The 24,016-nt window shown below is 45.4% G+C and overlaps 1 protein-coding gene across 1 annotated transcript in view; it reads left to right on the forward strand.

Moving 5' to 3' along the window:
- LOC133207445 (transcription initiation factor TFIID subunit 4-like) overlaps window positions 1-24,016 on the forward strand; it is a 93,937-nt gene that overhangs the window by 11,023 nt on the left and 58,898 nt on the right. The window contains exon 2 of the mRNA XM_061344361.1: window positions 2,991-3,163. Within this exon, the coding sequence (XP_061200345.1) occupies window positions 2,991-3,163 (173 nt within the window). The remainder of the gene's footprint in view (window positions 1-2,990; window positions 3,164-24,016) is intronic.

Consider the following 24,016-nt stretch of genomic DNA (forward strand, 5'->3'; position numbering starts at 1 on the left):
GGCAAAGATTTCGGAATGTCACCAGAGGAGGAGGTGACGCGTGCTGAAGAGGCCCCACCATATAATCAGCTGTCAGAAAGTGAAAAGCAGTATGCCTTGTTTACTGATGGGTCCTGCCGTATTGTGGGAAAACATTGGAGATGGAAGGCAGCTGTATGGAATCCTCAACGACAAGTTGCAGAAACTGCTGAAGGAGAGGGTGAATTGAGTCAGTTTGCTGAGGTGAAAGCCATCCAGCTGGCCCTGGACATTGCTGAACGAGAAAAGTGGCCAGTACTTTATCTCTATACTGACTCATAGATGGTGGCAAGTGCCCTGTGGGGGTGGTTGCAGCAGTGGAAGCAGAGCAACTGGCAACGTAGAGGTAAACCTATCTGGGCTGCTGCACTGTGGAAAGATATTGCTGCCCGGGTGCAGAACCTGGTGGTGAAGGTACGTCATGTAGATGCCCATGTACCCAAGAGTCGGGCCACTGAGGAACACCAGAACAACCAACAAGTGGATAAAGCTGCTAAGATTGAAGTGGCTCAGATGGACTTAGATTGGCAACATAAAAGTGAATTATTTTTGGCCCGGTGGGCCCATGACACTTCATGCCATCAGGGCAGAGATGCAACATATAGATGGGCCCGTGATCGAGGGGTGGACTTAACAATGGACACTATTGCCCAGGTTATTCATGAGTGTGAAACGTGCTGCCATTAAACAAGCCAAATAGTTAAAAGCTCTTTGGTATGGAGGACGATGGCTGAAGTATAAATATGGGCAGGCCTGGCAGATTGACTATATCACACTGCCACCAACCCGCCAAGGTAAGCGCCATGTGCTTACCATGGTGGAAGCAACCACCGGATGACTGGAAACGTACGCTGTGCCCCACGCCACTGCCCGGAACACTATCCTGGGCCTTGAGAAACACATTTTGTGGCGACACGGCACCCCAGAGAGAATTGAGTCAGACAATGGGACTCATTTCTGGAATAACCTTATAGACACTTGGGCCAAAGAGCATGGCATTGAGTGGGTATATCACATCCCCTACCATGCACCAGCCTCTGGGAAAATCGAAAGGTACAATGGGCTGTTAAAAACTACACTGAGAGCAATGGGTGGGGGAACTTTCAAGCATTGGGATACACACTTACCAAAGGCCACCTGGTTGGTCAACACCAGAGGATCTGCCAACAGGGCTGGCCCAGCCCAATCGGAACTTTTACATATTGTAGAGGGGGACAAAGTTCCTGTGGTGCATATGAAGAATTTGCTGGGGAAGACAGTCTGGGTTATTCCTGCTTCAAGTAAAGGCAAACCCACTCGTGGGATTGCTTTTGCTCAGGGACCTGGATACACTTGGTGGGTAATGCGGGATGATGGGGAAGTCCGATGTGTACCTCAAGGGGATTTAATTTTAGGGGAAAACAGCCAATGAACTTAATTGTATGTTGTTGCCTGCTGTGTAATACTTTAATAGCCCATCAACCAGATGTCTTCAGGCCACCAGCGACTAGCCCTGACTTCCCTTCAACCATCATCCCAACAGAGAATGAACTTTGACAGAACCAGACAAGTTCTACAGTAAGGGAATGATCAGCATCAGCAGGCAACGACCCAATACTGCACGCAGCCTCTCCTGTTCTGAAAGACTGTTACAAGAGATGGAGCCTGACATCATGGGCCAGATGGACTCAGCAGCTTTATAGGGACTAGTCCATGCACTAAGATAGAAGTGCACTGAGATCAGAGTGATGGTATATTGAAAATGTAGGATCTGAGCATGACGTGAATGGTATGGAATAAGGGGTGGATAATGTCCTGGGTTTAGCAGCAGCAGTCATTTTTTCTCCTTGGTAGCTGGTGCAGTGCTGTGTTTTGACTTTCGGGCTGGGAACAAAGCTGATAAAAATGATGTTTTGGTTTGGCCAAGGACTTTGTGAGTCTCATGCTCTGCCAGGGAGGAGGGGAAGCCGGGAGGAAGCAGAGACAGGACACCTGACCCAAACTGACCAAAGAGGTATTCCATACCACAGCATGTCATGCCCAGGGGGGAACCGGAAGGACAGGGGGTCGGGCAGGTCGGACTCGTTGTTCCGCACGTGGTATTGTACTCCTTTCCCTTGCTATTTTCTCTTATCATTGTTGTCGTTGGTGGTAGCGGTGGTGATTCGTATTGTACATTAGTTGCTAGACTGTTCTTATCTCAGCCCGTGGGAGTTGCATTCTTTCGATTCTCCTCCCCATCCCTCTGGGAGTGGGGAAGGGGGGGTATCCCCTGGGGAAGGGGGGCGCGACTAACGTGGGTCTCGATTGCTTCCAGCCTGGCACCACTCACTGGGAGTAAGTGCACAAACTGTCTGTCAGGGTTTAAACCACGACAGCTGAGGAGTGGCAGTGTTGGTTCTCTGAGTTTGATGATATTTTTTTCTTGATGTCTAAACCACAGGTAGTGCCTCCCAGTATGTTGATGATGGGTGCTAAATAAATTCATCTGTTAATGCTCAACGATTAACTAGATCTGAAATACTGTATGCTCAGAAATGTGGCTGGCCTGATGTTTCTGTGTACACATCCTCTGAAGCTGTTGTTTTAGTAAAGCTGTTGTGTCACTGTCCCTGGTATGATCATGCTGAATTTTATTCTTGGCTTCTGGATTGTTGCTGTAGTTTACTTTTAATGAATATTTCTTTTTAATTTTATTCTGCTGACCCTGACTAGACTGCTGAAAGTATGCCTGTACACTCAAGTGACCTTTTTTTAGTCACTTTTATCCGTAAACTACAGTTATTTGAATTCCAAACTGAATTATTATTTTGTCTGCTGGTGGGGGCTACTTTTCTTCCTTGAAATAACATCTCATGCCATGCCAGAATAAAAAAAGAAGATACAGTATAAATAAAAATGTACAGTGCTATATATAATCTTTATATTCTGTAGTTATAGTTCATTATATATTATTCTTTATTGTGTAGTTATTGTTACTTTGTTCTCCTTAGATATGGTCTTGGTGCGCATGGATGTTGGACAGCTTGTAATGATGCCTCAGCAGGCTCTAGCACAGGCTCAAATGCAGGCTCAAGTACACATGCAGGGACAGGGTCCTGTCAGCATGTCTCAGAGACTTGCTGTGCCCACAACTGGCCCTGTTTTTCACCTATCAACAACTCAGGTATGTCTGGCTTAATTTCACTTTACTCTTATGCATTGTGTTTTCCTCCATCTTACATATTGTTAGTTCCTGTGTGTTTGCAAATGTGCTTTCTTCACCTTTTTTTTTTTTTGTGAAAACATTAAATACTTATTCAAATGCAGTTTCTTTTCTGAGGCCTAATATTTTTTTCATATTTCTGAAAAAAAATAATCTACTTTATAGAGTCTCTCAAGACCTTGTTCAGACTATAAGATCATTGGAACTTAATTTAGACTCTGTACCACTGGTTCAGTAAGTGCCTCTTGTTCCTCTGAATCAGAAGCACTGTGATCCCAACATGCTGAATGGATGCACGGGATAGCTAGATTCTAATAGAAAAGAAAAAGCCAACCACATTCAATACAAGGATTTTCAAGAATTAACTTTTCAAATGCACTTTATTTAAAAAAAAAACCCAAAAAAGGTTTGATTCCTTTTCTTCACCTTTAAGCGTAATAGGTCTACACTTAGTTTTGTCTGTCATGACTACATTTCCTTTTTTTATTTGGATAGACAAAGTCGTGTACTTCTCTACCCCAGAATCTTCAGTGGAGTGTGCTTATTTCAAATCAGAAGTCATGTATATTCAAGGATGAAGGGGTATTGTTTTTTAGATTACTTGGTAGGCTGCACTGTTTTAAAATTGCTTAGGGAGGCTGTTCAGCTTCAGGGCATTTGGGGTTAAAGCTGAACTATCTTACTAAAATGTAGAGGCAAGCATCTTTGGATGTTAGTGCAGGGCAGCTGTGCCATAATAATAGGCAGAATTTAAGGTCGTTTTTCCTACAGTCTATGTTTGCAGAAGTGGTAAATAATTCTGAATGGAAAGCGATGAAGAGATGCCTTTATATTTTTTAACTGATGGTTGCGTAGGTTGCTTGAAATAATTTAAATGTGTGTTTCCTGATGTTTAATATTTGATTACTGTTGTGGTTTAAGCCAAGGTGGTAACTCAGAACGACACAGCTGCTTGCTCGCTCTCCCGTACCCCTTCCTTCCCCCACTCCCAGAGTGATAGGGAGGAGAGTCAAAAGAATGTAACTCCCACGGGTTATGATAGGACGAGTCCAGTAACTGAGGTATAACAAAAAACCACTAATGCTACCACCAATAATAATAATGATAAGGGAAATAGCAAGGGAAGAGAATACAACCGATCACCACCAACCAACCAGTACCGAGCCCGACCCAAGCAGCGATCTAGGCCTTCTGGGATGGAGAAGAGAATCAAAAAGAATGCAACTCCCACGGGTTGAGATAAGAACAGTTTAGTAACTAAGGTATAACACAAATCACTACTGCTACCACCAATAATACTAATGATAAAGGAAATAACAAGGGAAGAGAATACAACACCTCAGCACCAGCCGACCGATAACTCACCTCCCCAGCCCGACCAAGCACCGACCGATACCTCCTCCAACCCTGCAGTCCCCTAGCCCTTCTGGGTAATTCCCAGTTACATCCAGGGCATGACGTGCTGTGGTACGGAATACCTCTTTGGTCAGTTTGGGTCAGGTGTCCTGTCTCTGCTTCCTCCCAGCTTCCCTCCTCCCTGGCAGAGCATGAGGCTCACAAAGTCCTTGGCCAAACCAAAACATCATTGTTTTCAGCTCTGTTCCCAGCCCGAAAGTCAAAACACAGCACTGCACCAGCTGCCAATAAAGAGAAAAATGACTGCTACTACTAAACCCAGGACACCAGGATAGTGTTCTGGGCAGTGGCATGGGGCACAGCATATGTTTCCAGCCATCCTATGGTTGCGTCCACAATGCTAACAACATGGTGCTTGCCTTAGCAGTTTGGGGGGAGGGTGATATAATCAGTCTTACAGGCCTCCCTGTGGCGTACCAAAGACAGGCTCCAGTTCTGGTGAAATCTCAAGACCTTTATTGCTCACAGAATCATAGAATCAGAATCATCATAGAATCATAGAATCATCATAGAATCATAGAATAGTTAGGGTTGGAAAGGACCTTAAGATCATCAAGTTCCAACCCCCCTGCCATGGGCAGGGACACCTCGCTCTAAACCATATCACCCAAGGCCTTGTCCAACCTGGCCTTGAACACTGCCAGGGATGGAGCATTCACAACCTCCCTGGGCAACCTATTCCAGTGCCTCACCACCCTAACAGGAAAGAATTTCCTCCTTATATCCAATCTAAACTTCCCCTGTTTAAGTTTTAACCCATTACCCCTTGTCCTATCACTACAGTCCCTAATGAAGAGTCCATCCCCAGCATCCCTATAGGCCCCCTTCAGATACTGGAAGGCTGCTATGAGGTCTCCACGCAGCCTTCTCTTCTCCAGGCTGAACAGCCCCAACTTCTCAGCCTCTCTTCATATGGGAGGTGCTCCAGTCCCCTGATCATTCTCGTGGCCCTCCTCTGGACTTGTTCCAACAGATCCATGTCCTTTTTATGTTGAGGACACCAGAACTGCACACAATACTCCAAGTGAGGTCTCACGAGAGCAGAATAAAGGGGCAGGATCACCTCCTTCGACCTGCTGGTCACACTCCTTTTGATGCAGCCCAGGATACAGTTGGCTTTCTGGGCTGCAAGCGCACACTGCTGGCTCATGTTCATTTTCTCATCGACCAGCACCCCCAAGTCCTTCTCCGCAGGGCTGCTCTGAATCTCTTCTCTGCCCAGCCTGTAGCTGTGCCTGGGATTGCTCTGACCCAGGTGTAGGACCTTGCACTTGGCATGGTTAAACTTCATGAGGTTGGCATCAGCCCACCTCACATGTGTGTCAAGGTCCCTCTGCATGGCATTCCTTCCCTCCAGGATATCAACCGTACCACACAGCTTGGTGTCATTGGCAAACTTGCTGAGGGCGCACTCAATCTTACTGTCTATGTCAGCGACGAAGATGTTAAACAAGACCGGTCCCAACACTGATCCCTGAGGGACACCACTCGTAACTGGTCTCCAGCCGGACATTGAGCCATTGACCACAACTCTTTGTGTGCGGCCCTCCAGCCAGTTCTTTATCCACCGAGTGGTCTATTCATCAAATTGATGTCTCTCCAATTTAGAGACAAGAATGTCATGTGGGACAGTGTTGAACGCTTTACGCAAGTCCAGGTAGATGACATCAACTGCTCTACCCATGTCTGTCAGTTCTGTAGCCCATCACAGAAGGCCACCAAGTTGGTCAGGCAGGGTTTCCCCTTGGTGAAGCCATGCTGGCTGTCACCAAGCACCTTGTTTTTTTTCATGTGCGTTAGCATGTCTTCCAGAAGAATCTGCTCGAAGATTTTGCCAGGCACAGAGGTGAGACTGACTTGTCTGTAATTGCCCGGGAAATCCATTTTCCCTTCTTGAAAATGGAGGTTATATTTCCCTTTTTCCAGTCATCGGGAACTTCACCTGACTGCCATGATTTTTCAAATATGATGGCCAGCGGCTTAGCAGCTTCATTTGCCAGCTCCTTCAGGACCCATGGATGGATTTCATCAGGACCAATGGACTTGTGCACGTTCAGATTTTTAAGATGGTCTCGAACCAATTCCTCTCCTACAGTGGGCCCAAGGTCTTCATTCTCACAGTCCCTGCGTCTGCCTTCCAAGACTTGGGTGGTGCGGTCAGGGCCTTTCCTAGAGAAGACCGAGGCAAAGAAGTCATTCAGAACCCCAGCCTTCTCCAAATCCTGTGTAACTAGTTCACCTGAGAGCTTCCTGAGGGGGCCTACATTCTCCCTAATCTGTTTTTTATTTGCTATGTATGTGTAGAATCCCTTCCTGTTATCCTTAATATCCCTAGCCAAGTTTAGTTCTAACTGGGCCTTAGCTTTCCTAACCTGGTCTCTAGTTTCCCAGACAGTAACTCTGTACTCTTCCCAGGCCGCCTGTCCTTCCTTCCACTTTTTATAAGGCTCTTTTTTCATTTGAATTTTCCTCAGGATCTCCTTATCCATCCAAGGAGGTCTCCTGGCCCTCCTGTTGCACTTCCTTGTAGTTTGGATGCAACACTCCTGAGCTTGTAGCAGGTGATCCTTGAAGACCAACCAAGAGTCTTGAGCCCCCCTGCCCTCTAGGGCTATATCCCATGGAACCTTACTATGCCAGTTCCTGAAGAGGCCAAAGTCTGCTTTTTTGAAGTCTAGGGCAGTGAGCTTGCTGCACGCTCTTCTCACTGTCCTAAGGATCTGAAATTCAACCATCTCGTGGTCGCTGCATCCAATGCTGCTCTGGAGCACCACATTTCCAACAAGCCCTTCCCTGTTGGTGAGCACAAGGTCAAGCATGGCACCTCTCCTTATCGTTTCCTCTATTACTTGCAGAAGGATGTTGTCTTCCACACAGTCGAGGAACCTCCTGGATTGCTTGTGCCGGTCCGTGCTGTCATTCCAACAGATGTCAGGGTGGTTGAAGTCATCCATGAGAACGAGGGCCTGTGAGCATGAGGCTTTTCCTGTCTGCCTTTGGAGTGCTTCATCTGCAGATTCTTCTTCATCAGGCGGTCTATAACAGATCCCCAAAGTAATGTCTCCCATCGCTGTTTTCCCTTTAACCCTGACCCACAAGCTCTCTGTTATCTGCTCACCTGTCCCCAGAGTTCCATACACTCCAGCCTATCCCTAACATAAAGGGCAACTCCCTGTCCGTGCCTGCCAGGCCTGTCTTTTCTAAAGAGTCTATAACCTTCCATTCCAACACTCCAGTCATAGGAGCCATCCCACCATGTTTCTGTGATGCCTATAATGTCATACCCCCGTAGACAAGCACACATCTCTAATTCCTCTTGTTTGTTCCCCATGCTATGAGCATTTGTTTAGAGGCATCTGAGCTGAGCTCCAAATGAAGCCGGCTCATTGGCTGGAGCAGTCGGAATATCTCTGCATTGGTCCAAGCATTTATTATAGGTGCTGGCAACTGACTGGGAGTGTTGGGATGGAATGATGCCCCCCTCCCCCAACACATCTAGTTGAAAGCCTCCTTAACCAGTCTGGCAAGCCTCCTACCAAAGCTGCTCTTCCTGTTCTTTATCGGACCAGCTCCACCAGCCCCCGCTAGACCTGGCCTACAAACTTGGGTTCCATGTTCAAGACACCCAAACCCCTGACTGTGACACCACCCTTTTAACCATTTATTAACCTGGCTAATCCTTCCAGTTTTTTCTTAATTCCTCCCCGGTATCCTGGAGAATAGATGAGAAGATAATCTGAACTCCAGAGCCCTTAACCACCTCTCCCAGGGCTCTGTAGTCCTTCTTTATGTTCCCCAGGCTACTACTGTCTATATCCCTAGCACCCACATGTATCACCAGAAGTGGGTAATAGTCCATCGGGCTTACCAGAGCAGGCAGCCTCTTTGCCACATCCCTGATCCGTGCTCCTGGTAGGCAACACACCTCCCTTGAGACCGGGTCAGGCCGACAGACGAGTGCTTCTGTCCCTTTCAAAGTAGAATCCCCTACCACTACGTCTCGCCTCTTTTTTCTGGCAGCACCAGTAGAAATCTTCTTTACTACTGTATCACCAGGCTGTTTCTGGTGCAACTGCGTTTCCTCATGAGCCCCCTGCAGGACAGCAAAGCGGTTCTGCGTGGGGGCAACAGGATCAGGAGGAAGTCCATTGCTTTTAATTGTCCTTTTCCTCCTTTTTTGTTGGTTTTTTTTGGTCACCAATTCCCAGCTTCGAGGGTTAACAACCTCCTTCTTTCCTCCATGAGCTACAGGGGAAGCTTGAGGACTCTGCACAGTTTGGGCAGGGAGCAAGCATTCCTGTTTTCTCTCAGCTACCCTGACATCTTGTAGCCTATTAATAGCTTCCCGCAGCTCAGCCACCTGCTGCAGGAGAACCTCCACCAGGGAGCACCCAGTGCAGTCCTGCCCATTGTGTACCTTTCCCTCACCAGAGCAGTGCAGGCACTCTCTACACCCCGAAGTCTGCACTGCAGCCTCCCCTCTCATCGGCTCTGTCTGGGTGCCTATGGTGGCCACTGCCGGGGCAGCCAGAGCAGAGCTCCCAGACCGGGCCCTGGTCATGCGGCGTGTGCTCACCATCCCGCTCGAACTGCCACGCAAACTGCCTCTCCGCGCTCCCTGGGGTAGGTTTTTAACCAATCAGGGCTGGTGCTGTTCCTCCTGGCTCCGGCCCCGGTGAGTCAGCTGCTCACATCAGCTGAGCTGCCGGCTCCTGGGCAGGTCCTGTCGAGGACTTGAGGCTCCCTCGGTGGCTCTGCTCTTGTCGCTCTGAGTTGAGGCTCCTGGACGCTGATCTCCCCCGCTCCGGTGTTCAAGGCGTCCTCTCTTGAGCTACTCACCTCAGCAATTGACTCACATCCCTTTTATAGTCTACTAAGCTCTAAGCAATAATTTCCCACTCATCGTACTTGCTTGTCATCCTGATTCAGCAAAACCAGTAAGGGTTACTGTTGTGGTTTAAACCCAGTCAGCCACACAGTTTCTACTCTCCCCTCCCTCATTGGTCCCGGAGGGATGAGGAGGAGAATCGAAAGAAGGTAACTGCCATGGGTTGAGATAAGAACAGTCCAGTAACTAAGGTATAACACAAATCACTACTGCTACCACCAATGATAATAATGATAAGATAAATAACAAGGGAAGAGAATACGATACCACCCACTGAAACGAGCCCGAACCAGAAGAGAGGGAGTGCCCTTCCAGGTAACTCCCAGTTACCTCCCTGAGCATGGTGTGCTGTGATATGGAATACCTCTTTGGCTAGCTTGGGTCAGGTGTCCTGTCTCTGCTTCCTCCTGGCCTCCTCTCCTCCCTGGCAGAGCATGAGACTCCCAAAGTCCTTGGTCAGAGTAAACATTACTTAGCAACAACTAAAAACATCGGTGTTATCAGCTCTGTTCCCAAGCTGAAAGTCAAAACGCAATGCTGCACCAGCTACTAAGAAGGAGAAAAATTGGCTGCTATTGTTAAACCCAGGACAGTATCAACCCCTTATTCCATACCATTCACATCATGCTTAGATCCCATATTTTCAGTATACCATCGCTCTTGCATATATATCCATCCACATACACACAGAGGCAGAGAGAAAAAGATCATTTCTTAGTGCATGGACCAATCCCTATAATGCTGCTGAGTCCATCTGGTCCATGATGTCAGGCTCCATCTCTTGTAACAGTCTTTCAGAACAGGAGAGGCTGTGTGCAGTACTGGGTCGTGGCCTGCTGATGCTGATTGTTCCTTTACTGCAGAACTTGTTTGGTTGTGTCATAGTTCATCCTCTGTTGGGATAATGATTGGAGCGAAGACAGGGCCAGTCGCTGGTGACCTGAAGACATCTAGTTGGTGGGCTATAAAATTATTACATAGCAGGTAACAGCATATAATTGAGTTCATTGGCTGTTTTCCCCTAAAATCAAATCCCCTTGAGGTATACATTGGTCTTCCCCATCTTCCCGCATTGCCCACCAAGTATATCAGTGTCCCTGAGCAAAAGCAATCCCACGAGTGGGTTTGCCTTTACCTGAAGCAGGAATAACCCAGACTGTCTTTCCTAGCAAATTTTTTATGTGCACCACAGGAACGGTGTCCCCTTCTAGTTCTGAATGAACTGAGCCAGCCCTGTTGGCAGATCCTCTGGTGCTGACCAACCAGGTGGCCTTTGGTGTATATCCCCATGCTTGAAAGTTCCCCAACCCATTGCTTTCAGTGTAGTTTTTAACAGGCCATTGTACCTTTCGATTTTTCCAGAGGCTGGTGCATGGTAGGGGATGTGATATACCCACTCAATGCCATGCTCTTTGGCCCAAGTGTCTATATGGTTATTCTGGAAATGAGTCCCATTGTCTGACTCAATTCTCTCTGGGGTGCCGTGTCACCAAAAAACCTGTTTCTCAAGGCCCAGGATAGTGTTTTGGGCAGTGGCGTGGGGCAGAGCGTATGTTTCCAGCCATCCGGTGGTTGCTTCCACCATGGTAAGCACATGGCGCTTGCCTTGGTGGGTTGGTGGCAGTGTGATATAGTCAGTCTTCCAGGCCTCTTCATATTTATGCTTCGGCCATTGTCCTCCATACCAATGAGGCTTTAACCATTTAGCTTGTTTAATTGCAACATGTTTCACAGTTGTGAATAACCTGGGCAGTAGTGTCCATTGTTAAATTCACCCCTCGATCATGAGCCCATGTATATGTTGCATCTCTCCCCTGATGGCATGAAGTGTCATGGGCCCATCGGGCCAAAAATAATTCACCCTTATGCTGCCAATCTAAGTCCATCAGAGCCACTTCAATCTTAGCAGCTTTATCCACTTGTTGGTTGTTCTGGTGTTCCTTAGAGGCCTGACTCTTGGGGACACGGGCATCTATATGACTTACCTTCACCACCAGGTTCTGCACCCGGGCAGCGATATCTTTCCATAGTGCAGCAGCCCAGATGGGTTTCCTTCTGCATTGCCAGTTGCTCTGCTTCCATTGCTGCAACCACCCCCACAGGGCATTTGCCGCCATCCATGAGTCAGTATAGAGATAAAGTACTGGCCACTTTTCTCGTTCAGCAATATCCAAGGTCAACTGGATGGCTTTCACCTTGGCAAACTGACTCGATTAACCTTCTCCTTCAGCAGTTTCTGCAACTTGTCTTTGGAGACTCCATGCAGCTGCCTTCCATCTCTGATGATTTCCCACAATACGGCAGGACCCATCAGTAAACAAGGCATACTGTTTTTCAGTTTCTGACAGTTTATTATATGGTGGGGCCTCTTCGGCACGCATTGCCTCCTCCTCTGGTGACATTCCAAAATCTTTGGCCTCTGGCCAATCCATGATGACTTCTAGAATTCCTGAACGAATGGGATTTCCTATTCGAGCTCATTGTGTAATTAGTGCAGCCCACTTACTCCATGTAGCATCGGTTGCATGATATGTAGAGGAAACCCTGCTTTTGAGCATCCAGCGCTGTATGGGCAACCGGCCTGCCAGGAAGAGCTGCTTTTCAGTGCCAATCACTTCTGAAGCAGCTTGAACCCCTTCATGGTCTGCCAGTACCTCTTTTTCAGTTGGGGTATAGCTGGCCTATCTCCTGGAGCTTTCTGCCAGAGCAGAGGCTCCAGGTAGGACCATTCTCCCTGGCTGCAGTATAGAGTATGTTTTTTACATCTGGCCTGGTCTGGACTTGTCAGGGGCTACTGTCTGAACTATCTCGCATTTAATTTGCTCAATGGCTTGTTGTTGCTCAGGGCCCCATTTGAAATCCTTCTTCGTCCAGGTCACGTGATAGAGAGGTCTTACAATCAAACTGTAATTTGGGATGTGCATTCTCCAGAACCCCACAACACCCAAGAAAGCTTGTATTTCTTTCTTGTGAGATGGTGGAGACTTTGCTGTTATCTTGTTTGTCACGTCTATGGGAATCCTGCGATGCCTGTCTTGCCATTTTATTCCCAAGCATTTTATCTTCTGTGCAGGTCCCTTGACATCACTCGTTTTATGGTAAAACTGGCTTTCAGCAGGATTTGGATTATTTTCCTCCGTTTCTCAAAAACTGCTTCCCCTGTATTACTCCACCCGATAATGTCATGAACGCATTGCAGGTGTTCTGGAGCTTGCCCCTGTTCGTGTGCAGTCTGGATCAGTCCATTGCAGATGGTAGGGCTGTGTTTCCACCCCTGTGGCATTTGGTTTCAAGTGCACTGGACGCCCCTCCAATGAAAAGTGAACTGTGGCCTGCACTCTGCTGCCAAAGGAATTAAGAAACATATATTTGCAGTGTCAGCTGTAGCATACCACTTGGCTGCCTTTGACTCCAGTTCATATTGAAGTTCTAGCATGTCTGGTATGGCAGCACTCAATGGTGATGTGACTTCAGTAAGGCCACGATAGTTTGCTGTTAGTCTTCACTCTCCGTTAGACTTTTGCACTGGTCATATGGGGCCAATAAAGGGTGAGCGGGTCCTGCTGATCACTCCCTGACTCTCCAGTCTACGGATCAGCTTATATATGGGAATCAGGGTGTGTCAGTTGGTGTGATATTGCCACTGGTGCACTGTTGTGGTCGCAATTGGCACTTGTTGTTTTTCGACCTTCAGCAACCCCATGACAGGGGAATCCTCTGACAGACCAGGCAAGGTGGACAGCTGCTCAGTTTCCTCTATCTCCAAAGCTGCTTTTGGGTCTTTGAAGTAACTTCTGAGGTACTGTGTGCTAAGGGTGCATGGAGCCTCTGGACCAGTCTCAGTGGGGTGCTTTTGCCGGTTCCTCCCAGTCAGGGTTATTGAAGCCTCCAGTACAGTCAACTTTTGGGATCCTCCTTTCACTCCAGAAATATAAATGGGTTCCACCCCTTGACAGCTTGATGGTATTAGGGTACACTGTGTACCGGTATCTACTAGAGCCTTATACTTCTGTGGGACTGATGTGCCACCTGATACATACTGTCCAGTAAATCCAGTTGTCCCTCTCTTCCACCTGGCTAGAGGTAGGGCCTCTCTAATAAGATCACAAGATTGTTCTATTATATCTTGTAGAAAGGCATTAGTCGTCTTTATCACAGGAGCTGTAGTGAAATCAGCTCTTCCACTCTATCTGTGAAACTGCTTACCAGAAACTTGAGCTGCAGCTTTCATGGGATGATCATCCTTGACCTTTGTTCACCTCTTCAATTCATGCACCCATTCATCCAGAGCTGCGGTAGGTTTTTCTCAGTTGTAGGTGGGATTGTCTCTCAATTGTTTGAGGTCCTGGGACAGTTTTTCCACAGCTTGATTGATGGAAGGGTTGAGATTGTCTTCAGACTCTCAGAGCTGATGAATCACTTCATCCACTGTTGGTGGTGCTATGTCATGTCAAGTTATTCCTGCCAATGAGTGGACAATGCATTCTGTGTAAATTTCTGCCACATGTGTTGTGTATGTTCGACTTCATCTGGATCTACGGATGCATCCCTGCCACCCTGCCTGCGATAGATCATCTCTACAATGGCTCATTCCCTCAGACACTGGATGTCTTTCTCTAGCGTGGTCCATTTCGCTGAATGACTCATAACATCTTCCTTGTAGGGAAACCTTTTCTTCACAGCTGCCAAGAGCCGCCTCCAAAGGCTGAGGGACCATTTATCTTTTGCAATTGCTTTGTCAATTTCCCCTTCCCTAGCAAGTGATCCCAGCTGTTTGGCTTCCCTGCCTCCTAGTTCGTGACCATTGGCCCCATTGTCCCAGCACTGGGGCAAGTAGGTGATGATGAGCTCCCCTGGTTGATGGGTAAAATCTTTCTGCATAATCCGTAGCTCAGTTGAGGTCCAGGGTCAAGAAGTCACCTCTTCTTCTTCTTCTTCCTCTGATTCTCATAATAATAACTCTTTTTCAGATGCTGTCTTGTGTTGTAAGTGCATTGTTAATTCATCTTTTGTTGTTGTGCGGGTTTCTCTTTGTTCCTCTTGTTTGCTTTTTCCCTTGCGTATAGGGACAACTGATATTGGCACGAATTGGTCCTCTAGTTTAGCTGCAGTGATTATCATTGTGGTTGGAGTGGCTGCAGTATCAGTTGTTGGGATTGGTGCAGGCACTGTGCTTGGGGTTTGAGTAGCACCAGCAGCTGGTCATTAACATAAAGTACAGGGAAAGAAGAACCTTAGCACAGGCCCCCCAGCCAATGAATACTAAAGCAGCAAATACCGTCTGTAAGTAAGGTACAATGTGCTGAAACTCTGAGATCAAGGGCAGCAACTTTGAGAGCCAATAAATCAGCATTGTGAGGAGTGACTATTAATCCAAAACAATGAATGCTTATCACAAATACAGTTAGACACTCTCCAGTCAGATCTGTCATTATCTCAACCCTTCGTGCCTCACGTTGGTCGCCACAGAGAACTGTCATGGTTTAAGCCCAGCTGGCAACCCAGAACCACAGAGCCCTTCGCTCACTCCTCCCACTTCCTCCCCCCCTCTCCTGGAGTGACGGGGAGGAGAGTATACATAATGTAACTCCCACAGGTTGAGATAAGAACAGTCCAGTAACTAAGGTATAGCACAAAACCACTACTGCTACCACCAATAATAATAATGATAAGGGAAATAACAAGGGAAGAGAATACAACCGCTCACCACCTGCGACCGATACCCAGCCCGACCCCAGCAGTGATCTAACCCTTCCAGGTAACTGCTCCCAGTTCTACGTTGTGGGCATGATGTGCTGTGGTATGGAATACCTCTTTGGTTAGTTTGGGTCAGGTGTCCTGTCTCTGCTTCCTTTTGGCTTCCCTTCCTCCCTGGCAGAGCATGAGACGAAGAAAGTCCTTGGTCAGAGTAAACATTACTTAGCAACAACTATTATCAACGCTTTTCCCAGGCTCAAAGTAAAAAACACAGCACTGCTCCAGCTATTATGACTAAGATAAATGACTGCTACTGCTGAACCCAGGACAGTGTTCAGTCATTATTAGAAGACTAAAGTTTGGATCCCAAAGTCAACCTTAAGATGTGTGCAGGGCAAATACTGGGAATTGATTATCTTGGCCTCAGGCAGTTATGTGAAGCAACTAAAGTTGCAGGAAGAATATAATCTAACTTGCTGGATTTATATAATACTAAATGTGTGAGGATACTCCACCTTCGTGTGTTTGTAGAGATACCTGAAATCTGAAGGAGTTCATGTATTATAAGGATGAATTTGTTTTTGTGCGGGGTTCTGCCTCCATAGATACCCCACTGCATTACAGATACTGCTTTACAGTTGTTAGTGCTAATAAGGTGGTTGAGAATAGAGGAAACCTGCAAGATCTTATGAATGATAAATGTCTTACAGGATGCAAAAGTTTGATTATTTTAGTGTAGTGGGATTAGAATCATGGTATTGCAGCTTGTCAAGATTCATTTCCTTTGACATATCTTTGTAGTAGCTGCCCAAACTGTACTGTATCATTTCTTTCTTTGTTGTAATTAGCAAGGATAATAATTTTGTCCTTCGAAAATTTGCATTGAACTTCCATGGCTTTGCATGTGATCTGTAGACTCTTCTTTCGTTTTGACAGTGCTTATGTTTTATAAATGTTTGACCTTACTGAAGCACGAAATCGGACTCTACAACTCAGACAAAGTTATAAAGCATCTATGTTTTTACGGGCCCAGGTGCAAGGGGGATCACTCCTCCTAACTTGCACACCGAGGGGTTAAGCAAGCAGATATTTATTACACACAAACATGCATATTCATTAGGTTCCTGAGAGAGCAGTGGGGATATTACAGTTAGTTTAGGTACTCATTATCATAAGTCTCCTCCCTTTTGGCGCTTGTGCACTGCCCTCCAACGGTCATGGGCAGGGGTTTTCAAGATGATATAAGTAGTCTTCCTCATGTGGACAGGGGTCTTCAAGATGAAGTAAGCAGTCTTCCTGACAGTGCACTTTTCACCATTGGCACAGTTGGATGCCCCAGTAATCACAAAGCTAGCTGAAACTAGCCATATCTGCAGGTGTCTGATAGCTGTCAAAGATTTAGAACAGTGTGACCTTCATACAAAATTTATTGCAAGCAGAAAAGGCTGGGCAGACAATGAGTATCCAAAGCTATGTTCGGGAGTCACTGTCTCCAAACTAACTGATAAGTAGAAGGATGGTAAGAAACAATTCACTCATTAGAAGTATGGAAAGAAATAATTCACTCTTGTTAGTAAGACTACTAAATTCTGTTATCACACCACAGGCTTACAACACAAATATTGTTCTCTATCTTAGACCTAAGTTAAAAGTATCTTAATCCTATGTTTTCCAGGCACTCGCTTTCCTTATATCAAGTATCTTAACCCTATGTTTTCCAGGCCCTTGCTTTCTTTATATCATTACAGTGCTTTTTAATAATGATGGTCGATGGCCTTTTAAAACCAGGTTGTAACGCTTTCAAGTCTAAAGGTTTATCATATCAGAATTAGACACTAGAGTGATTAGGCGGATGGTTTATAACCAGAGACATTTCCTTGGTTATCTGGAAGAAATGTCCAATGACAATTATTATGCTAAGTTTTTAGAAGTGTCAGTTATTTGAGTAGTCATGATTAATCAAGAAAAGTGTTCAAGTTCTAAAACACAGGCAGTCATATGTCCTGAAAAGTAAACTTTTTCAGTAAGTTTATGAATAATCTTTTTTCTTTCAGAATCAAATTTTGATGTATCAGCTAAATTCTGTGAATTATTTTTTCAGTAGGAATTTAGTATGTATTGAAAATAGTATCTTACAGTTTTATGTCCTTGAAGTATAATATTCAAGAATCCTAGCCTCCACTGTGACTGAGACAGAAAAATTGTGTGTGCCATTAAGTCAAGACAGACAGAATATAAACATTACTTCTGTGAGTCCTGCAAAATATTTTGCAAGATTCAGGAACATTGCAGGATATGCAGTTTTTAACCTCTAGAACATCAAATGCCTATATCTTCAGTATGTTAGTGGGATGATTGTTATTTTACTGTGCAGAGTTCAGATCCACTATTGTGGTTTTATTCACTTATTTTAAGGTAGTTTTATTTGAATTAAATTGCAAGGTGCTGTAAATGTGTAAAATTTAATAATAAACTTCAGTCACTGACTTTATGTTTTACTCTTTTACTTATGTAGAAAATCTATGCAGGTGGAAATTTACAGTCTGCTGTGAGTATTGTAGAAAATAGTATAGAATCATAGAATACTTAGGGCTAGAAAGGACCTTAAGATCATCAAGTTCCAACCCCCCTGCCATGGGCAGGGACACCTCACACTAAACCATATCACCCAAGGCCTCGTCCAGCCTGGTCTTGAACACTGCCAGGGATGGAGCATTCACAACATCCCTGGGAAACCTATTCCAGTGCCTCACCACCCTAACAGGAAAGAATTTCCTTCTTATATCCAATCTAAACTTCCCCTGTTTAAGTTTTAACCCGTTACCCCTTGTCCTATCACTACAGTCCCTAATGAAGAGTCCCTCCCCAGCATCCCTATAGGCCCCCTTCAGATACTGGAAGGCTGCTATGAGGTCTCCACACAGCCTTCTCTTTTCCAGGCTGAACAGCCCCAACTTTCTCATCCTGTCCTCATATGGGAGGTGCTTCAGTCCCATGATCATCCTCGTGACCCTTCTTTGGACTTGTTCCAACAGTTCCATGTCCTTTTTATGTTGAGGACACCAGAACTGCACACAGTACTCCAAGTGAGGTCTCACAAGAGCAGAGTAAGGGGCAGCATCACCTCCTTTGACCTGCTGGTCACACTCCTCTTGATGCAGCCCAGGATACGGTTGGATTTCTGGGCTGCAAGTGGACACTGCTGGCTCATGTTCATTTTCTCATCGACCAGCACCCCCAAGTCCTCCACAAGGCTGCTTTGAATCTCTTCTTTGCCAACCTGTAGCTGTGCCTGGGATTGCTCCGACCCAGGTGTAGGACCTTGCACTTGGCACGGTTAAACTTCATGAGGTTGGCATCAGCCTACCTCACAAGCGTGTCAAGGTCCCTCTGGGTGGCATTCCTTCCCTCAAGTGTATCAACCGAACCACACAGCTTGGTGTCATTGGCAAACTTGCCGAGAGTGCATTCAATCCCACTGTCCATGTCAGCAACAAAGATGTTAAACAAGACCGGTCCCAACACTGATCCCTGAGGGACACCACTGGTCTCCAGCTGGACACTGAGCCATTGACTATAACTCTTTGTGTGCGGCCCTCCAGCCAGTTCTTTATCCACCGAGTGGTCCATCCATCAAATTGATGTCTCTCCAATTTAGAGACAAGAATGTCGTGTGAGACAGTGTCGAACGCTTTACACAAGTCCAGGTAGATGACATCAACTGCTCTACCCATGTCCATCAGTTCTGTAGCCCCATCATAGAAGGCCACCAAGTTGGTCAGGCAGGATTTCCCCTTGGTGAAGCCATGCTGGCTGTCACCAAGCACCTTGTTGTTTTTCACGTGCCTTCCAGGAAAATCTGCTCGAAGATTTTGCCTGGCACAGAGGTGAGACTGACTGGTCTGTAATTCCCCGGGTGATCACCTTTCCCCTTCTTGAAAATGGGGTTTGTATTTCCCTTTTTCCAGTCATCAGGAACTTCACCTGACTGCCATGATTTTTTTCAAATATCATAGCCAGCGGCTTAGCAACTTCATTTGCCAGCTCCTTCAGGATCCGCGTATGGATTTCATCAGGGCCCATGGACTTGTGCATTTTCAGATTTTTAAGAGGGTCTCAATCCAATACCTCTCCTACAGTGGTGTCGAGGCGGGAGTCACGGACAGTGCAGGAATGATCAATGTGATCAGCCAATGCCAATTTATTACAGAGCTTTAACTCCTTATATACATTTCTTACAGGCACTTACAGTGATTTGGCATATTATGATTGGATGCATGTCTTGAAGACCCTTAGTGACTAACACACAATTGGTTAAGCACAGGTGTGACAATTTGACCTCGAAAGCTTGCCAACAGTCCACAGTTCTCATTAACTCAGTGAATTACAGCTTCTTCTTATCTTGCTTGCTTAAGCTTCCTCCACCCTCTCAAAGCCTTGCTGTATCTTTCAGGATTATTCAGTTTTTGCACCAATTATCCATACTCCCATGAGAACGCTGTCTCCACATCTTCCCCTTTTTGTTTCATATATGTTTTGGATGACCCTACTTGAGTAGGGGATTTGAGCTAGATCATATTTTCAACATATGCCAACAACAGGCTGCTGGGCCTGTACCCTTTTTCTCCTGCATGGCTCTCTGATAACAGGGTTGGCCATCCCTCACATCAAGGTCTGGCATGGCATGTGTCCCCACCGCTCCACGCCTGCTGGGTTGCAGCCAGCAGCAGAGTTAAAGGTTCTTCTTGGTGGCAAACCCAGTCTTGCCCTTGATTGTGGTAGCAGGCATTTGGTCATCCTCAGTCCTTCCACCTTGTTGTCAATGCAGTTTCACCTGCTTCATCCAATAACAAGTTGTTATTATGGCAAGGCACACGCACAGATTTAAATTATCAGAGTAACTATTACAGGGTGCAGCAGCATGTTGAAGATGCTGATTGCAGTGAGGGACTAGCCAAAGAAATTTCTTACCAGTGGAATTCTCCCACCCTCTTAATTTGTTCCATTACCTGCTTTATAACACTACCATTGTATTAGAATATTTCTATCTATTGCTTTAGCATTTTCTAGCAGCTACTACAAATTTGCATACTCTAACATCTCTTTTGCAAGTGACAAATCCATATAATACAAGGTGTAGTTTCTTATCAGCAACTGGCTAGTAAATACAGGTGGTTTCATACACAAAATCAAAGCCTCTAACAATAGCTACTTTACAAGCACACATATTCAAGCTGTTACTTCTCAGTTGCCTCCAAATGATGTTTAGCAGTCACTGTTTTTTCTCTTCCTCTATCTCATTCTGCTTGGCGTATTCACATTCAGCTCCTGCTGCTGAGGCATCAGGTTCCTCCATTCATCTGTCCAGCTCACGGTAAGGCTTGACAAACTTTGCAGGCAGTCGCCATGGAGCTGTAGGCAGGAGGACACAAATACACCCCCTCCTCCAGGTTATCATTTCTTGAGAAGTAGACAGGTTAAACGAGGAGTTTGCCACATCATTGCTCTTTTTTTTTTTTTTTTCTTTTCTACCACCCTGATGCTTCTTAGGTGACGGCTCATAAAGCTTTTGGTTGCACTCCCCCTCTCACTTTTTCAGTTAGCAGTTCTTGTTTCAACCCATCTATCTGTTCCTTCAGATCTTGGATTCACCCCCAGGTTGCTTTAAATATACTAAGCTTGGTTTTGTTTTGTTTTGTTTTTTCACTCCTCTGCTCTGGTGTCCATCCTGGCCGTACCACCGGTGAAGTACCAGGAGCTGAAATGGAGGGCAGCTTCTTTTGAACATGGGTACCAAACTCTCATCAAATCTTTTTTTTTTTTTTTTTTCCCCAAGTTGCTCACCCTGCTTTGCAGCGGCTACAAACGCCTGCCTGCTAGGCAGCAGCTACATCTGCCTGCCTGCTTCAGCAGCAACCATAAATACCTGCTGGCAACCCCACTTTTGCATTAACCCTTTCTTGGCCTAAATATTAAACTGCTACCCGTTAAAAACTTTTACATGAAGCCAACAACAAAAAAAAAAATACACAGAACACCGTCTGCCCTCAACACAAGCACACATGCACACGTATGGGATCTAAAAAGCACACTCCACACAACTACAATATTTGAAGCACAAAATCCAGACAATCATTACTCCCACTACACAATCCCACATACAGAATGTGGCACAAGGACCCTGTGGAGACTAACAGGAAACCAGCTCTGAGAAGCATCATCGCAGTGCAAGGTGGCAGGCTCAACCTTAGCAGGCGTCCCCGCAGAGGCTCTGCCTCCCCCACATCGCATGAGGCTTGGGCTTTTATACTGACCAAAATGCACACTCATTCTGACACAGGTGGCCAGCCTATGTTGGAAGAAGTGGCCAGCAATATCTATAAAGGTCTCCAAAGGTCGATAGAAACCTGGACATACTTATATTTACCAACTTCTAGTACATGAGTATCACAGAGAGACTGTATTAAATGAGTTGTATATGGGGTCCCAAGTCCACAGTCCATCACAGTCTGCCCGATACCCCTGATAAGAGCATACGAGAGACCTTCCCACCTACAGCACCCGCTGCTGGTCTTGCTTCTTTGGGGGGGGGTGTGGGGGTGGGGTGGTTTTTTTTGTTTGTTTTTTTGTTTTTTTTTGGTTTTTTTTTTTTTTTTTTTACTTTAACGTAAAAAAGGTTGCTCCCTTCATTTTAAGAAGGACTGAAAACATCCATAAAACGGATGTCCTAAGCTCAAATTTCAATTCATTCAATCACTGACAAGGGGGGTGTCCTGGGGCAGTGCTGACTCTTTCCAGGGTTTCACCTATCGAGCTGGCACCCACCGCAGACCAGAATCTGTAATTACACACATATTACCTTGACCAGTTAGTTTTACTTCCGCAGGACCTTTCCAAATGCCAGTTTCCAAATCCTTGTACTGGACCAGAATACCCAGAGTTTTAGTCATATAACCTGAACCTAATGCCTGACCATGTATTATAGCAGGGGGTGTCATTAAAATCTCCTGTCAATTGCAAAAAATTCATAACATATACAGCTTTCTGTATCCTTGCTATTGGTGTAAGTCCTTCTTCCCCCGTTTTTTGTTTTTCCAACAACTGTTTCAAAGTTTGATGTGTTCGTTCAATAATAGCTTGTCCTGTAGGAGAATGAGGAATACCAGTGATATGAGAAATACCCCAAGTATTCAAAAATCTAGAAAGTGTAGCTAGATGCATTGTCTGTTTTTAGCTGTAAAGGTACTCCCATAGCTGCAAAACAACCACATAGATGTATGATTACATGGCGCGCAGTCTCACCAGCCAGGGGAGTGGCCCAGACAAAGTGAGAAAAAGTGTCAATAGTAACATGGACATATTTCAATTTCCTGAAAGAGGGTGCATGAGTCACATCCATTTGCCAAAGCTGAAGAGGCTGGAGGCCTCGAGGGTTGACTCCAAGGCCTATACCTACTGCTTGGCCTTGACAATCAGGACAAGATTGCACAATGCCTCGCGCATCTGTTAAGGACAGTCCAAACTGTCAAACTAACATCTTTGCTGATTGATGGAAGAAGGCATGGGATGCTTGAGCTTGTTGAAAGATATCTACAGAGGGTTCTGCCCATGCTGGGGCAGCTAATTTATCCACTTTGTTATTGCCTTCACTAAGGCTTCCTGGAAGGCCTGAATGACTGCGAATATGCATAATAAAATATGTACATTTATGAGTAATCACAAGATGTAATAAGGTTTTTAACAAGATACACAACCTGTGATTAGTGACTTCTTGTAAAATTGCCCTTTCTGTACGTTGATAATTCTTACAACATATAAAGAATCGTAGACAGTACTAAGAGGGGCGTCAGGCCATTGTTGAAATACTGCAATAACAGCACTTAGCTCTAGTGTTTGTAGCAAATTGGAAAAATGACCAAATATCTTCTGCTCTTTCCAACCATCATCTGTTTGTCAAGCATATCCGGCTGTGTGATTGATTTTGCTTGCATCTGTAAAGACAGTTAATCCTACAACAGGTTTACTAGGATAAAAGGTAGCATCTTCAAACTGATTATTCTTTAGGATTGTAAACATCTTATGAGGTGGAAAATGTATATTAAGAGGACCAACAAAACCTATCAGAGCAAACTGAACAGCAGAGTTAGATTGTTGTGCCCAGTCTAACCATACCCTGGTAAGTGGCAAACAAATTTGTGATGGATCACAGCCCTTAATTTCCTGAGAATGTGAACGACCTCGTATAATCAAACGAGCAAATACTTCTAAGCGAGTAGTTACAGTTTTACATAGGAAAATCCATTCTAAAATGCATAAAGGATTAGTCTTTTGAAGATCCCACTGTGCTAGTAGACTAAATGGATAATACTCACTGTTAACAATAAACAGAATAACCTGTAAATCTGGATTCCATTGAGCAGCATAAGAGGTGGTGATTTTTGTCATGATGTGATCTAAGGCCTCATTTTGACCTTTTAATCGAATTTTTTTTTTTCCTTTGACTCACCCTTTAAAAGGGGCATAAGATCAGTCAGATCATCATTTGTGATTCCACACAAAGGGCAGATCTATTGAATATCACCCATCAATTTCTGCACGTCAGACAAGGTTTTTATCTCTGTGGTAATTTTAACTTTTTGAGGCCTAATTTCAGTTCCGGAAATGATTTACCCGAGATATTTCCAAGGGCTTCATGCTGCTCTCTGTCTGGTGCAATTACCAGTCCTGCTTTCACTAATTCTGATTGTAGCAGGTAAAGCAGATGGTCCTTGTTTAAATCTTTGCCTGCAATTAGGATATCATCCATATAGTGA

This window comes from Neopsephotus bourkii, unplaced genomic scaffold (genome assembly GCF_033783945.1).
Source record: "Neopsephotus bourkii isolate Nb327-2 ecotype Australia unplaced genomic scaffold, CSIRO-AGI_Nbou_v1 NB_212, whole genome shotgun sequence".
Taxonomy (NCBI): domain Eukaryota; kingdom Metazoa; phylum Chordata; class Aves; order Psittaciformes; family Psittacidae; genus Neopsephotus; species Neopsephotus bourkii.